Consider the following 17832-nt stretch of genomic DNA (forward strand, 5'->3'; position numbering starts at 1 on the left):
AAGAAAAAAATTAAAAACTACTTTAATATCTTTATCAAATGTGAAAAAAAAAACAAAAAACGAGAGAGACGGGGACAGCTAAGCCAACTCAAATTCAGTTGTCAGTTGAACTTGATCGACATCTTGGCGAACGTTACCTCAGCGCATATGAATTCTATCGTGTCATTGAAAGAAATACCATTCAGTCGTCGTGGCAATAAGGATAAATTGGCAATTAAAGAATTAGGACCACCAAGACCAAATTTAAACATCAAACATGTATCAACAAAGGGCGGGAAGTCGTATAAACGGGGATTTTCGAGGACGTGGTATGAGCAGAAAAAATGGCTAGCGGGCTGCGAAGTAGCTAATGTTAACTCTTTATTCTGCTACCCCTGCATTTTGTTCCATCCCGAGAGCGTGACTGACATCGCATGGACAACTACAGGTGTAATGTAATATAAGTGAGCAATGTGATGTAAGTAAGCAGTGTAATGTAAGGGAGCAATGTAATATAAGTGAGTAATGTGATGTAAGTGAGCAGTGTAATGTAAGTAAGCAGTGTAATGTAAGTGAGCAGTGTAGTGTAAGTGAGCAGTGTAGTGTAAGTGAGCAGTGTAGTGTAGTGTAAGGGAGCAGTGTAGTGTAAGGGAGCAGTGTAGTGTAAGGGAGCAGTGTAGTGTAAGGGAGCAGTGTAATGTAAGTGAGTAATGTGATGTAAGGGAGCAATGTAATATAAGTGAGTTGTGTAAATAGTGATTTATGTGACTTCAATTATTATTAAACTGAAATTGAAGTAAAAATTTTTGGGGGAAAACCACATCCTGGCTTCAGTCTTCATTTGCTGCTGAATTGTGTTAACACGCATGTAGAAACATAAGGAGAGCAAGAGATTGATTGTTAGAGTCAGTTTATTTTTAATTAATACTATAGTAGTTCAGTTTCCTTTACATCTTTAACTAGCCGTTAATTTATCAATTTACCTATCCTCATTAATCAATCATTAATGCAAACATTTGCCCCCCCTGAGAAAATTGGCAGGAGCCGCCACTGCATTAGAATGCAATAGAAACTTTTGACGCTCTTCACAGAGCAGTCACACAAATATCTGAGCATCTGAAAGCAGCCACTTATTAGTGAGCACAGAATTGAGTGTGCACTTGGTACTACCTGTGCTGCAGAAAGGCCGGGATCATTCCGTTTTTAAAATGTGCGACTTGGTACCGAAGTACCAGTACTTTTGACAATATTATTAGTTAGCAAGTTGCTGAATTAACGTTAAGTAAGGCAGCTGCTTACCAGTTCACTGCAAACATTAAAGTAGTTAATAACATTAGCTAGCTGTTGCAAACACAAGACTAAACAGCGTCATTCAAAATACTTCTCTTAAATCCGACCACTGGACAGAACATTGGGAAACACAACAATATTCACACTGTCAAAAGTAAGCATCCCAGAATGCAAAGTTTTCTGCTACAAACATTATTTGCTTTTTTCTTGTGTGAGAGAAAACAATTACATATTTGAAATAATTTTCTAGGACAACAACAAGATTTTCCAGGATGTATTAGGTTTTTTCTCATTTCTATGTGTTTTCCAGGACTGGAAAATTTGTCATCAATTTTTTCAGAACATGTGGGAACCCTACATTGAATATTTTCTGTCACCTTGGGCTTCTACAACAACATTTATGAAGATGTGTTTGGTAATGCCATGCTTTCTGTATAAACCTACAGTGGGTACGGAAAGTATTCAGACCCCCTTCAATTTTTCACTCTTTGTTATATTGCAGCCATTTGCTAAAATCATTTAAGTTAATTTTTTTTCCTCATTAATGTACACACAGCACCCCATATTGACAGAAAAACACAGAATCGTTGACATTTTTGCAGATTTATTAAAAAAGAAAAACTGAAATATCACATGGTCCTAAGTATTCAGACCCTTTGCTCAGTATTTAGTAGAAGCACCCTTTTGATCTAATACAGCCATGAGTCTTTTTGGGAAAGATGCAACAAGTTTTTCACACCTGGATTTGGGGATCCTCTGCCATTCCTCCTTGCAGATCCTCTCCAGTTCTGTCAGGTTGAAATTGAAGGGGGTCTGAATACTTTCCGTACCCACTGTATGTTAGGTGCATACCTTTAAAAAAAAGAATGAAATACATTAAGTCACTTACCTTTTCTCTGAAGTGCCATGACCCTCCAACAATTACAGTATGAGCTTTAAAGTCTTGCACGTTAATATCTCCTGTACCACACATCAACAACTGGGAAAAAGACAAAACAGTCACCTTTAACTTTTTAAACATCGACTTTACTTGAGGAGTCTGTAAAAAAAACTCCCCTAAGGCTACGTTCGCACACATCATTATTTGTTCTTCAGACATTCCTCATTAAAAGAAAAAAAAAAGTATCATCTGCATGCAATGTGACCCACATTTGGTTTTTGACCACTGAAAATGTGTACAATATAACAATTTAGTCCTGGAGCAATAGAGACCTCTGGTTGAGTTGACACGGAATGACCCAACTATACTGCTTAAAAAAATTAAGGGATCACTTAATCACAGTATAACACCAAGTCAGTTAAACGTCTCTGGTTACTGTCGTAACCTCGGTTCCCTGAGAGACGGGAATGAGACATGGCGTTAACGCCTTGGGGACTTCCTTCCTTCCTAACCTACCTGAAATCTTATTGCACAACGCCAGTGAAGTTGCAACTCTCACTGGCCAATGCCAGCCAATACGGCGAATAGGGGCGGGGCCCCCGCCGCTATATAATGCGCCGTATTGGCAGCATAAGCTCAGAATCTTCTGACTGAATCAACAGCACAGCAGACCTGAGCAGTGAACACGGCGGCCTACGCCATGTCTCGTTCCCGTCTCTCAGGGAACCGAGGTTACAACAGTAACCGGACATGTTCCCTCTCGAGAACGGTCTCTCGACATGGTGTTAACTCCTTGGGGACTGTATAGAACAACGCCATGGAAGCAGCAAAGTAAAAAGGCTCAGCCTCGGCGGAGTCAACATGAACAGTTCTTGCAAGACATTAAAATTAATCCCCAACCAATCAAATACGACCCTGCGACATGCCTCGAGGGGATTGGATGTAGATTCCCGCTTAGGGATCCAATCAGGTTACTCAGAATTCATGTCTGATGGCAGGTCTCTTATTGAGAGAGAGATGCAGCGCCGTCGCCCTACAAAGGCTAAGACATTATAGTCATATCAAATGCATGCATACAAGTACGTATTATAACAGTGCAACGAAGCATGTGAGCGGCAAGGCCGGGCACAATACTAACAACAATATACACACATGGAGAACGGCCACACCTGGGGCGCCATAGTCTGAATATGACGATGGCCCTGCCCCCAATCCCCCTACACGACCTAGTCGAAACCACCAGCACAGTCAAACAGCTAGTGGTTGCAGGTAGAACCAGGTACTCACCACATGTCCAAATTGTAGAATCTGGCGAAGGTATTCTGCGAAGACCATCCAGCTGCCATACAAATATCTTTGATAGAAATGCCCTTAGTCCACACCCACGAGGAGGCAACCTCCCTCGTCGAATGGGCTCTGACACCAATAGGACATTCCCTTCCCCGGCTAGAATATGCCAAGGCAATAGCGTCGACCACCTAATGTGATAGCCGTTGTTTGGAGACAGGCTGTCCTTTGCTGCTGCCTCCGAAGCATACAAACAGCTGCTCAGATTGAGGAGCCGTGCGGTCGATGTAAACTTGCACCGGACACAACACCTGATTCGGGGCGGCATCCGATGAAGTCTCGGAAGTGAAAGCAGAAAGCGCCACCACTTGCGCTCTGAATGGTGTCGAGAGCAATTTAGGCACGTAGCCCAATCTTGGATTGAGCGTGATGTTACAATCACCTGGTCCAAACTGCATGCAGTCCGCATTCACAGAGAGCACTTGCAAATCCCCAACGCGCTTGACCGAAGCAAGGGCGAGCAGCAGCACGGTTTTAAGCGAGAGCTCCCTCAAGCATTCAGCAACGGCATCGAGATTGCGTCCCCGCCTAGGCGAGAGCGTGACAGAGAGAAGAACAGAGGGCAATGCGTGTTCTCCTCTGTCGCGAACAAGTCTACCTCCGCTTTCCCGAACCCGTTCCCAGATCAGCCTCACTGTCCCGGGGTTCAGTCTCCATTCACCGTGAGGAATCCCGTCCCTCGATAGCATATCCACGCCACTGTTCAGGCAGCCCGGAACATGCGCTGCTTGAATGGAGTGTAGATGGTGATCGGCCCACAGCAAAAGGCATGCTGCCTGTCTGTAAAGAGCTCTCGAGTGTACTCCGCCCTGGCGGTTTATGTACGATACCACCGACATGTTGTCCGTGCGAATCAACATGTGATGCCCCCGGACTTGCATGAGGAAACTCCGAAGAGCCAAAAAGACCGCTCTCAGCTCGAGGCGATTTATGTGCCACACTCTCTTCGACTCTGTCCAGTAGCCCGAGGTCGGTATGCCATCGCAATGAGCTCCCCAGCCCGTCGTCGACGCGTCCGTTGTGAGCACTTTCTGCCTTGTGACCAGACCCATCTGGGTGCCGCGTTGGTACAGGTCGGGGTTCCGCCATGGTTTCAGCACGTTCAAGCATCTGCGAGTGACCACAACGCGGGCATGGCCCGTTTTCCAAGCCCTTCCAAGCCATATCTGGAGGGGGCGCATATAGAGCAGACCGAAGTGACACACCGTCGCGGCAGCAGCCATCCGTCCCAAGAGCCTCTGATATTCCTTCAGTGCCACGGGACGGCACAGCCTGAATGCATTCAGAGCAGACATTAAATCTCGTATGCGCTCCTGACTCAGACGCGCTCTCATCGAGATCGAGTCCAACTGCACCCCCAGATACATGATTGACTGGCTGGGGCATAACATGCTTTTTTGTTTGTTCACACAGAGACCTAAACTCTCCAGGTGGAGTAAAAGAGCGTGTTTATGGCTGTTGAGCACATCCTCCGATTGGGCCAAGACCAGCCAATCATCCAAATAATTCAATATGTGTATTTCGCTCGCTCTCAGAGGGGAAAGTACCGCATTCACACATTTCGTAAATGTACGCGGCACCAGCGCTAGCCCGAACGGCATCACCGTGAACTGATACGCTATGCCTTCGAAAGCAAATCTCAGAAAGCGCCTGTGACGAGGGGCGATCTGGATATGAAAATATGTGTCCTTCAGGTCCACCGAAAAAAATAAAAAATACACGGGGAAGCTGTAAGCCCGACTCTATTGGCGGTTTCACGGCCGAGTGTGAAGCCACTATCACTGGAGGAGGAGAAAAAAGCTCTTTTTGTGAGGGTGTCACAGACTTTATTGCATTCTGAACATGCACAACATGTTCTTGTAGTCGCCTGCAACCGCCAAGGGGACTTTGCGAGAACATCTCGCACGCTTCGCGGCGGGCCCGTCACTCGTCGCTCCCCTCCTCTGTACCCTCCCGTCAGGAACGAGGCTTCTGCTCCGACGGAGGAGCTCCCCTGGGACGGCCGCCCTTCTTGAAGCCGTGAAGGCGCCTTTCTTGAAAGCCCTTTGGTGTCCTCTGCCACGGAGTTTTGGTGCGAACAGAAGGTTCTGGTTCCGGCGCCGATGAAGCGGAAGCAGAGGGGGGCCGGTTGGAAGCAGATGAGGATCTATTACGTGCTGGGGGCTGCGCTGCACCTTGGAGCGTTTCTGTGCCTCTGAGAAGCACTCCGCGATAGCCTCCACTATGTCTCCAAAGAAGCCGGATGGAGATACAGGAGCATTGAGCAGCGCCTTCCTGTCCGCGTTCTTAAACTTAGTTAGTGTCAGCCACAGATGCCGGTGGAGCCCATGCTCTGTCAGATTGCCTGGGCCGTCTTCTTTGTGGCTCTAAGTGCAAAATCCATCACCGCGTGTAGATCCTTAAACGCCTCGGGATCCACCCCACTCTCTTCCAGAGATTTCAGCAGCTGTGCCTGAAAAACTTGGAGCACTGCCATCGTGTGAAGCGCCGAGATTGCTTCTCCCGAGGCGGCGTACACTTTGTCCGCGATGTGTGCAGTTAGACGGCAGGGCCTTGATGGCAGCGTAGCACCCGCCTTCAGGGAGGCAGAGGAGGGGCAGAGATGCGCGCCGATGGATTCCTCAATGGGCAGAATGCGCGTATATCCTCGGGCTTCCGCCCCGTCAACTTTAGTGAAAATCTCCGACCCGCTAGCGTGAGTGCGAGCCAATTGGGGCACAGCCCACGCCTTAGTGACCTCGTCGTGCAAGTCGGGGAGGAATGGGGCTCGCTTCCTCGGAGCGGCAGCTCGGTGGCCCGAGTGAAGGAACCACGAATCCCGCTTGCTCATAGCTGGTTCATCGGTGGATTCCCACTCTAGACTGAGATCGCTCACGGCCCTGGTGAGAATCCGGACGAGCTCATCCTGGAACACGGCATGTCCCTCCAATTCAGAACGCTCCTCTGGAGTGTGGGCCCAGTCCTTCTCGGACGCCGTTAGGGACATAGTCTCGTCAAGATCGTCGTCATCCCCCGCCGCACCAAACGAGATCATCTTCGAAGCGCAAGGGGTGGGTCGAAGAGTCTCTTCCGCCTTTCTGCGCGGTTGCCATCGGACGTTGCCGATAGAAATCACAGAGGGCGATGTTCCTCTGGGCCCTAAGCACCCGCACTGAAAATTCCTCGCAGTGCGGGCAGCCCGACCCGGTGAGTGCTGCATCCGCATGTGTGGGACCCATGCACAGGATGCAGAACTCTTGAGTGTCCGGGGCCTCGATGGGTCCCGAACACAGCGTGCAAACGTTGGACATGCTGGAACGCTGAGAGGGAAATCCGTCTTCCTGTGTCTTCTCCACAGCTGTCTTCGGTAGGATGTGTGAAAGAGGAAGATTCTGAGCTTATGCCGCCAATAAGATTTCAGGTAGGTTAGGAAGGAAGGGAGTCCCCAAGGCGTTAACGCCATGTCGAGAGACCGTTCTCGAGAGGGAACTTCAGGGACAACAATATGTATGGGATGTGTTTCCCAAAAGCAACTATGGTCACAAGTTTTGCCGTTACCAATAGAGTTCAATGGAATTTACCACAATAATTAGCTAACGATGCTTTTGGGAAACGCAACCCTGGTTAAGAAGTTATTGTGAATAAGTTTTACCTGCTTTGGTGCAAATGAAAGTGACAACAGAAAAACTGGAGAGGCAACAGCAAGACAACAACCCAATTAGGAATATTTACAGGTGGTAGACACAATCAATTGCTCTCTCCTTATCCTTCCTGACTGATTTTTTTCTAGTTTTGTGTTTTGTTAGGGTCCTTCTCACTACTTGTAGCATGTGGCAGTACCTGCAACCCAATCAGGTTGCACAGGTAGTCCAGGATGGCACTTCCATATGTGCCGTCGCAACGAGCTGTAGTGTGTCTCCCAGCACAGTCTTAAGAGCATGGAGGAGATATCGGGAGATGGGCTGGTACAAGAGGAAAGCAGGACAGAACAGTAGAAGGGCAATAACCCATGTGGTCTCAAAATTCAAATGTTTGGATACCAGGCTGATATACTTCGCAACAACACAACCTTGTTTCTTCATTGACTTTCAGCATGTTTCCTACATCTGACTTGTTTACATTTTACATGGTGTGAGAAAAAAGGAAAAAAAGGCAGAAAAGCTATGTGAAATCTGATGAGAGCTGGCATCAGACTGAAAAGGACTTCCAGAAATGAGATCTGAATAGGATTTAAAACCACATATGAATGTATTTTGAAACGGATTCATAAAAATAATATTTCATGTGATTTTTTGCCGTTGTCATTTGCTAAATATGATGAGATTATGACCAGATATGCACAATAATCAGATTTGGACAGGCAGTCAGAACAAGGCATAAGAATTAATATTGTGAATGGTTCCAATGCTGGAGTCTCAGAAACCTAGGTTAAGGTTTGTTCAAGAAGTTGTAAGCTTTGGTGCAAATTTTTTTTTTGTTTCAAAAAAGTCGTTAAAAGGGTCTGCTAAAGGCTGATTTATACTTCTGCGTCGGACCTACGCCGTAGCCTACGCATAGATGCACACCCATATGCCGTAGCCTGACGTGCACCTCTCCAAAAATCTAACAGCGCGTCAATTCTACGCAGACCGCAAGCGCTGTGATTGGCCTGCAAGAACCCCTCCCTCCATATGTACTTGAGTTTTGTGTGTGTTTATGTGCACTTTAATATATTTTAATGTTACACCTTCTTATATAAAATAAAACAAAGCAAAGAACAAGTGTCTTATTATTTATTATACTACATAGCATTATACATCAGTAGTTGTCCGCAACAAACAATGTTGATCTGCCGTGGTACAAGTCCTTGTGCAGATTGAAAGAATGCCATCATCTCCTGTTCCATTGTTGTCTCCTTTTTGTAGTTTTAAATAACGATTTAATGATTTGATATTTATTTGCCGCCGTCACGGCTAGATTGCTTCTACGACGAGCCGCTTCTTCTTCGGCTTTTGCCATGGTACTGCGGGTTACACCAGCAACATGCCCGTGGACACTGCAGACTAGCGGTTTGCATGTGTACTGCACGTTGACGTGGACAACGACGCAGAAGTATAAATGAAAACTGACGCATAGCCTACGGCGTAAAGGCTACGGCATAGGTCCGACGCAGAAGTATAAATCAGCCTTAAGGTGGGAAGTCTGGGAACACTGCTGACAATGTAAATTTTTTTGCCTGCAAAATCTCGTTCATTTTCCGAAATTTAATTCTGCTATTGTGACCACAACCTAAGACTGGAAACAGAATGATACCAGTTAAAAGAATAGTGTTCCCTCACAGTGTTGGGGGTAATATATTACAAGTAATGCAAGTTACGTAATCAGATTACTTTTTTCAAGTAACTAGTAAAGTAACGCATTACTTTTTAATGTTGAAATGTCTTCTTCTGTATTCTACTGTACGGACGTAAATTTACTTTCCCTTCAGCCTGAGGCTTATTCATTTCAATTTTGGTGTGAAAAGGCTTTTATATTTGCCAAAAATATAACTTTTTTATTTTAAAATCAAACAAGCAAGCCCTGTCCAGATTTAAAAAGTAATGCAAAAGTAATGTAACGCATTACTTTCCATAAAAAGTAACTAAGTAACGTAATTAGTTACTTTTTTATGGAGTAACGCAATATTGTAATGCATTACTTTTAAAAGTAACTTTCCCCAACACTGTTCCCTCAAGGAAATATCAGCTAGGGGATGTTTGTGTAACAGCTCATCAAACTGGTTCGAAATCCATAGGTATGGTTATTATGTGGATTTATAACACCAGTGTATGTAAACGTAACTGTGCTTACATAAAGCTATGAAAACTATTGTTATGTGGTCTTTTTTCCAAAAATCCTTAATAACTATATTTAAAGGACCATTGTTAAAACACACATCATTGAATGATTTTCAATTCTTCTTTGGTAATTTGCTGTATTGGTGCGTTCAAGTCATGTCGGATAGATCTTATTTACAAGTTGAAAGCACATGAAAGCACACCACAGTCATTATTACGAGTGGGAAACTTCTTTAAGCCCTGAGTTTCCGAGTTGGGGGCGTGTCAGTGAGAAACATGGTGGAATCGATGGATGCAACATCTGCTGTTGACACTACTTATAGGTATTATATATGACAGGATTGTAATATAACAATTAATAACAAGTTTTTGTACGATACAGCTTAAAGTGGCTTCATAAATTATTAAAAAAATAAATAAAAACGCAAAACACACCTCATGCGAATTCTTTGCTCTTCATTTTCCATAAGCAGAGTGAACAAACCGTGCTGTATTTTCTTGTAATTTATTAAAAGAAGGTACACCGCCATCTTGTGCCGACGAAAGTGACTTGAATGCACCTGACATCGTAATTACGACTTGTCAACTCGTAAGTACGAACTTCCCAGGAGGACTTAAACGCAGCATATATCTAGGGCATAGGTCTTCAACCCTGCTCCTGGGGACCCACTGTCCAGCAGAGTTCAGCTCCAACCCTAATAAAACACACCTGAACCAGCAAATCAAGGTCTTCAGGATCACTTGAAAAGTCAGAGGCCAGGTGTGCTGAAGCAGGTTGGAAAACTTTGCAGGATGGTGGGTCCCCAGGAGCAGGGTTGAAGACCTATGATCTAGGATTAAAAGTGATTTCTCACCTCCAATTCATTCTCATCAAATATAGCCAGAAGGTTTTCAGGGACCAGTTCATTCAAACCTGAACAGAAGAGGTAATTTAGTTAATTCAAGATTTCATACAGATGTTTAATTAAAGATCATAGGCTCTTACCTTTTAGGAAGTGCTCTACTTCATCTCGCACCTGACTGGCTAGTCTGTACTGGGCCAACAGGTTTAAGTAGTGAATTTTGTTCTCATTGGTCACTGCAATTTGAGCACCACCAGATATCAATTCCACCACCTGTAACATTATTACTATTAGTAAAAGTGTACAACAAAAATTCACCTGTACCTTCAAATAACCCTTAAAGCGGCACTATGTAACTTTTTCTGTGTTCAAAATTTGCAAAATGTATATAATGAGCGAGTACATCATGAATTCATCTTCCAAACCGCGTTTTTGTCTTATTCCGAATCACTACGGTACACTTATAATAAGTACTTATATTTGGACTATTAGCCTGGTCGGGTCGTCACCGCTGCGCAGTAACACATACCTGCGTGAATCGCCATAGACATAAACTTAGAGAAGTAGCTCCGGTTGGAATGTTCTTCCGCAGGATGTGTACAGTTCTGTTTATTAACTGCTAGAGTGCCAAAAGTTACATAGTGCTGCTTTAAGACAGGGGTGTCCAAACCTGCTCCTGGAGGCCACTGTCCTACAGAGTTTAGCTCCAACCCTAATTAAAAACACCTGGACCAACTAATCAAAGTCTTTAGACCCACAAGTAATTTCCAGGCAGGTGTGTTGGAGCCAGCTGAAGCTAAACTCTGCAGGACGTTGGCCTTTCAGCAACAGGATTGGACACCCCTGCCTTAAGAGCACTTTCATACATACTGTACATGCACTTAACTGTACGATCATATTTGGAATCAAGATTAAAATGAACAGATTTCATTATTGAAATTCATTTTTCATTGAATTAATGATGACTACCTTTTCCAGGTGTCCTGACTTGCTATATTTTTCCTCTGCAAACACCAGGTCCATTTCACTGACATCGTTGTTCAGAATAAAGCATACCTTGGTTTTGTAAAATTCCTCATCATCAGTTTCAAAGTACTGCCAATGCAAAGAAAAACAAAAAGTAAACAAACAAGGAGAGTAAGTGTATTTGCATATCTGCAAAGTTGATGGGGGTTCTGATATTAGAAATAGAACTATATTTAGTTACTATGTTTAATGTTTAGATAAATATCACATTTCAGCCTAAAAAAGTGCTTTTGTCTGTCATATATAATTGGTTTGAACAAAAAGTTCTCCCAAATAAAATCTCATAGAATTTGCATGAATCATGTGAATGGTCTTTTTCAAATGCGACAAGTTTGCGGGTATGCTTTGCAAAATTTGCACGCAAAGATAGGGGACATGACTACTCATAAAATTTGCATACATTTGTAAATGAGGCATGACCTTTATCAGTACAGGTTAAAATGTACATTTATTAGCAGGCTATGAATCAATTGTCACCTTATAGTTCATTCGTAATCCAATTATCTGAGCCAAGAATGAGCGGGTGAATCGGGCTCGTACCAGTTGCTTGTAGGCCCCACCTAAAGCTGATTCATATAGACATTTCCCCACCACTCGACCTGCAAACTCATACATTTTCACCCTCTGGTGAGGGGGGCGATCAGCGTTTGGGTGGACCTGCCCAAAAAAAAAACAGAACAGCTCATTCCAAATCAACTCTTGACCAACATCACAACATTAAAAAGTCAATGTCTATATTACTACAGTACATTTAAAGGAGATGAGTGTAATTTTATCCCTTTTAAAATACTTTATCATATCCCAACATATATACACAGACTAGGGGTTGCACCGACTAATAGACTAGTCGACTTCAATGCTCTGCCATGACGCTTTAAGCTTAACGTCGAGTAGTCGCTGGCCCTATAGAGGGCGCAACAGGATAAGAAATCTTTGAAGGACTTCCACATTTACGCTCCGTTTCCAAACAGTTAAAATTACAAATAAATGCAGCAGAAATCTGTGAGAAACATAATGACTCAAAGACAAAATAACTTAAAAATGAGCTGTTATAGGAGCAATAGCCATGTGGGCAGCACTGTGTCATATGCCATAGCTGTGCACAAGTTATTTGTCACAGCTCCAGACTTATTTGTTCATTAATGACGTCATCAACGACTAGTCGACTTCGACTCGACTTTCATCACATAAAAGTCGACTTTAAAAAAAATCCAGAAGTCGTTCAACCCCTAATACAGACAACTGTACAGAAATCTTTATCCACCTTATTTTGCAATGTTATTAAAAGCTATTTTCTGTAAATGTGCAGAACTTCCAAATCATTAGTTGCTTTAGGTAAACAACTAGAAAAATATAAAATAGCAGGAAATACAATAAAACCATTTGCACTGTGAACCAGTGTTTATAATTACAATACTTTAAAATAATATGATAAGAAATACCAGTTTGCAATGTCAAGCAGCATAAAAAGCTGTTTTGTAAAGCTATGACTTACCAAACCTTGGTTGTTGTCACTAAAGCGTGTGAAAAGCTGGTTATTTGTATCAAACAGAGCCTTACAGATAAGCTCAAACCACTCACGTCGTGGCCCTCCCCAGTCCAGAGCTAATAAACACAACCAAACACATAGAACAAATCAACCTTTAAATATGATTATAGGTTTAAAAAAAAAAAAAATGCCATGAAATGTCAAAATGAAAACAAATCTTAATGGTTAAAAAATGTATTTTATTTTACTTTTTTTTTTTTAAATGTGATTTATGATGTTCTTGACAGGTTTTGTAAAATGCATAATAATTAGTATAACTAATAACATCAGTCAGTTAACCAACCTTCCTCATCCTGGAACACAACTTCAAAGTTCTTACTCCAATCTGATACAGAAAAATTCCGTGTGGCCTTCAGAGACTGAAAAAAGGGAAAAAAAAAGGGTCACTTTTAATTCCCATAAAATTCAGAGACTGCACTACACCAAAAAAAAATTCCACTAATTAAATGGCGCAGGCTTATATGATTATTGAGAGACTTCCATATGGCCCATGAGGAATAATCTGCCAGATTTGCTCACCGATTCAAGGAGGGAGTGACGGCTGACTTTCAGGCAGGTTTTAGTGCGAGGTCTCTTGGAGTGAATGTGTCTCAGCTCACGCTGAAAAAAGTTCACTTTATCCTGAAAAGTTTCTGATCCACCTAGATGCAAACACACACAAAAAAAATAAATAAAAATCAAACACACCATTATATCTACATTTGATTGTATTTAATGACACACTGCCACTCACACTAACCAATGTTCTTGTGGAGGAAGCGGATAAAGGTTGCAGCCATGATATTTCTGTCCTTACAGCTGAGCTCTACTGGAGGCTGAATCCCATCATCTACTACCAGTGTTAGGTATTTATGAACAGGATCTGGTCCATGGTAAGTGAACTACCAGAATTAAAACAAAAAGAAAAATATATATTCTTGAATAAAATAACAGCTTTTGCAGTCAGCAAAAGAATAGTGTTTTTGGTAAAATGATTCAGAAAAGAAGGTAGTCTGAAAAAAGATAACCTTAGTTCCGGGACACACACGGAAAGTGAAAAGGCGCCAAGGAATAATTTTCAGGTAAAATTCCTTCACAGAAAATTGCTGAAACACAATTTAGCGAGTCGGTATTTAAATGAACAAAGAATCAATATTAACAAACCAAATTAACCACACAAATGTAGAATTAACCCATTTAAAAAATATTTTACCTTTGGTGATATATAGCAATAGACCTTTTTTGGTTTCTTGACCTTCTCTGACTGCCCCTCTACAGGGGAGTCATGTTCCTCCTCATCATCAGCCATGGAGGGCCGTCTCTGCAGGGCTAGCTGGGAGGATGCTAGAAACTGCCAAGGACAACTACTGTAAGTGCCCATGCTGTAGAGGTAGGCCTCAAAGTAGATGCTTATGCCAGGGGTAGATACGTTTTTCTCCACACAGTTCTTCTCATTTTCTGTGTGAGTGCATAATGGCGAAAAAACATTGAGAAAATGTTACAGCAATGCACTTCCACTCTTCTGGATGGTATGTAATCATGACTCAGCTGTGTTCTGTCATTGTTGCACTTGCAATTACTTTGAAGAGAACTGGGCTTTGATCACTGAAATTCCATGACTTCTAATGTCCACTCATTTATGATTATCGTGGCAAATGTTAATTGGCATATTACTGATCCTTGGAATTAACTGATTTTAAAGATTATTGTAGAAATGCAAAAAAAAAAAAAAAACACACATTGAAAAAAATTGGTGATTGAAAATCGGGGCTAGAATTGTGTAGTGTGTGCCCGGCATTAGCATGCTAAATATCTGAACCTGTTGCCGACTCAGAGTCCTGCAGTTTGAAATGTGCTTTGACTGAAAATGGCATTGCTGACAACCAACAGCCAATGAAAGTGCATGATACACGGCAAGGGAAAGGGGATGGAGTCATAGATCTGTAACGAAACATCAGCACACATGGCTTCTGCAAGCATCCATCTTCTCCTTAATATTCTTTTTTTTTTCTTTCTTTTTAGCTGCAAATCAGCGTACAATCAAATTGTATCATAACTTTTCTTGCAGGCTACAATTTCTAACAGGAATAAATCCAGTCTCACGCGATAACTCCTGTCTTACATGTAATCTTACATTATTTCCTTTATCACTTCTCGCAAGTGTTTGGTTGTGAAACGTAGTTTGTAGACCAGACAAAATTGTCAGCAATTCTTCCTACTGACATGTTGTGTAATGTGTGACCCTGTCTCTGATTCGTCGTGAAAACATGATGTGAGTGGGATATAGTGTTGGTCTGAAAGCCCTGGGTTCCATTAAAAATAGTAGCTTTATTGACTGGCAAAAGAGCTGCCTGTTCAGTTCTTTCTCCAAGTCTGTTGAACACCACTGAATCAGTCAGGTTTAAATACTGGAAATTCAAGTTTTAGACAAACCTTAAAAAATACTGCAAACCCTAGGAAGTACTGTTGTGGGTTGTGGCCATTCAAGAACAGCCAAAACCTTGTGGGGATTAATGTGGCCATTAGAAGCAATAAATTGGCACTGCACTGGCAATTCAAAACTAGATAGTGATGCTTTGAGATACATATTAAGACTTTTCTGAGAATGTATGTTCAATACAGATGTATTTTGTCTTACTGCACTGGCAGATTTTTTTCCCCACTTGTTTTACATATGAACAATTTAGTTTCACCAATTTACCTGTTGCATGTCTTTAGAAAAACTGATTTAAAATTGTGATTTAATGTAATGGAAAAGTTAAGTAAATTATTTTAGAAAAGTTTTCTTATTATGCTTAGCCCTGTGAGTACAATATCTCTTTCCTTTTTTATCTTTATCTTTATCCAGTAAACACGGCAAAATTAATGGAATTTAGAGAAAAAGGTGTGGGAACCATGTTGGTAAAAAGTCTCTCCAACAACCTCTCCAATGCCAAGATTAACTCACCGCTGAGTACAATGATGTCAAACTCCCCATTGCTAAGGGGCTGGTCCCTGTATGAGATGCATGCTCTAAAGCAGCCTTTTTTCCTGAAGGTGAGCCTCATCAGAACTTGGCACTGTGGCTTGTTTAATGATACCGATGTGCTGTAGCAATCATCTGAGCTCTCCTCGTCCACTGTGCCCAACTGTAGGAACAGTAAGAAAAAGAGATCTGAATGGAGCAAATTCTGCTGGACCTGCAACCACTTTAATGCTAATACATATATCCAAACCTTGAAAGTTTGAACTAAAAACTCTGGGTATGCAGTAAGTGTCCTTACTGGGTGGATATGCATGTTGTAATTGACCTCATCCACAAGTGAGACAGAGTTACTGGTGGGGTTGCCATACTCATCCCGTGGTTCTATTTGCAGCGTGTGCTGCTGGCCGTAAGTCAGAACCAGTGTTGAGAAGTGGTACGCTATCTTTGTTTTGGATGGGACCACTGTACCTGCAACACACGCATGCAATTCATGTCATTTGTCATCTATATCTGTTAATTTAACTACAAAGTTTTTCAAAATGCACAGCTTAATGAAAGCATAAATGTAATAACCTATACCTGATCATTATTTAACATTACTAACAAAAAAGGTATTAAAAAAAGGAAAACTGGCAAAGGCATGTTTCATAATGATATAATAATGATTTATTTATTATTTATGGTTATTAGTTACTATAAAAAGTGGGCATAGAAAATAATCACCCCCTTTAAAGCAATCACATTTTGTTGCATTGCAGCCTGAAATGAAGACAGACAGTTTTTGTTTTATCCAGCTGTATTTACTCAACTTATAACATCCAAGTGAATGATATAACACCAACATGTCAGAAAAAAAAATAATAAAAAAATATTGTCATGTTGGAAGGTAAACCTTCCCATTGACAACTTTCTGGCTGAGGGCAGCAGATTTTCCTCAAGAATTTGACGGTATTTTGCCCCATCCATTTTTTCTTCTATCCTGACAAGTGCTCCAGTCCCTGCTGCAGAGAAACACACCCATAACAGGATATTACCACCTCCATGCTTTACTGTAGGAATGCTGTTATTTGGATGATAAGCTGCATTGGATTTCCGCCAGACATATCATTTGGTCTTGAGTCCAAATAATTAAATTTTAGTCTCATCTGCCTCAGAATCTTCAAGGTGCGTTTTGGCAAAGCTCAGTTGTGTGACTGCATGTGGCCTTTCTTGAGGAGTGACTTTTTTCTTGCAACCCTCCCATACAAGCCACATTTGTGGAGAATTTGTGATATTGTTGTCACATGCACACAATTACCACTCTTTGTCATAAATTCATTCTTTGTCATATATGCAACTGCTTCAGAGTTGCTGTAGGCCTCTTGGTAGCCTCTCTGACCAGTTTCCTCCTGACTCATTCATCCAGTTTGGAGTGACTTACTGATGCAGGGAGGGTCTGTGTTGTACCAAATACCTTCCACTTCTTAATAATAGACTTCACTGTGCTTCTAGGCATTGATGAAGTCTTTTTACATTTTTTTTTATTTTGTATCCATCTCCTAACTTGTGCCTATCCACAACTTTATCCAGGAGATCTTTTGACAGTGCCTTGCCACTGATTGTTTGCTTCAGTTGCACTACCAAGGACCGAAATGCTCCAGGAAAGCTCTTTTCATGCTGAGCTAATCAAAATGATCACAGCTGATCACAGTTGAAAGTCAAATGGCTTTGTGTGGCTAGGTGATTAGCTACACCGATGGAGTTTTGGTTCCTTGCCACTGTCGCCTTTGGCTTGCTTAGTTGGGGACACTTGACTGATTGCACAGACACCATTGGAAGAGAGCTGAACTGGATGATGACATCACTGAATCATCAATGAACTGACTTTAACTTGAAAAATGTCTGTTTGTTATTGTCCTCTTGCATTATTGACAAACTGTTTTCCTGTTTGCCACTGTAAAGCTGCTTTGACACAATCTGTATTGTATAAAGTGATATACAAATAAAGGTGACTTGATTTGACTATACTCAGTTATGGTATCACTATAATAAGTACATAGTACATGTGGAAAAGGACTGTAAAATAAACTTGTTTAAGGATCTCTTTAGAAAGATTCTACTCTGGGAGATTGAACAGGGCGGTAAATTTGCTGGATAGATGTTATTTTAGAATGTTACTTTTGGTCTTTTGGGCTATTCAG

General features: G+C 42.0%; 1 protein-coding gene across 5 annotated transcripts in view; it reads right to left on the minus strand.

The window, feature by feature from the left end:
* Positions 1-17832, minus strand: part of LOC107704359 (apoptosis-resistant E3 ubiquitin protein ligase 1-like) — an 82994-nt gene that overhangs the window by 9196 nt on the left and 55966 nt on the right. For all 5 annotated transcript variants that reach the window (XM_016507270.1, XM_016507269.1, XM_016507267.1 and 2 more), the window contains 13 exons: positions 15951-16120; positions 15635-15815; positions 13901-14145; positions 13716-13793; positions 13448-13589; positions 13228-13349; positions 12992-13067; positions 12655-12764; positions 11637-11816; positions 11103-11228; positions 10277-10406; positions 10146-10204; positions 2159-2248 (listed from right to left, as the gene is read on the minus strand). In XM_016507270.1, coding sequence (XP_016362756.1) covers positions 2159-2248; positions 10146-10204; positions 10277-10406; positions 11103-11228; positions 11637-11816; positions 12655-12764; positions 12992-13067; positions 13228-13349; positions 13448-13589; positions 13716-13793; positions 13901-14145; positions 15635-15815; positions 15951-16120 — 1709 coding nt within the window. The remainder of the gene's footprint in view (positions 1-2158; positions 2249-10145; positions 10205-10276; positions 10407-11102; positions 11229-11636; positions 11817-12654; positions 12765-12991; positions 13068-13227; positions 13350-13447; positions 13590-13715; positions 13794-13900; positions 14146-15634; positions 15816-15950; positions 16121-17832) is intronic.

The sequence above is a fragment of the Sinocyclocheilus anshuiensis genome, unplaced genomic scaffold (genome assembly GCF_001515605.1).
Source record: "Sinocyclocheilus anshuiensis isolate Anshui unplaced genomic scaffold, SAMN03320099.WGS_v1.1 scaffold2264, whole genome shotgun sequence".
NCBI classification, from domain to species: Eukaryota; Metazoa; Chordata; class Actinopteri; order Cypriniformes; family Cyprinidae; genus Sinocyclocheilus; species Sinocyclocheilus anshuiensis.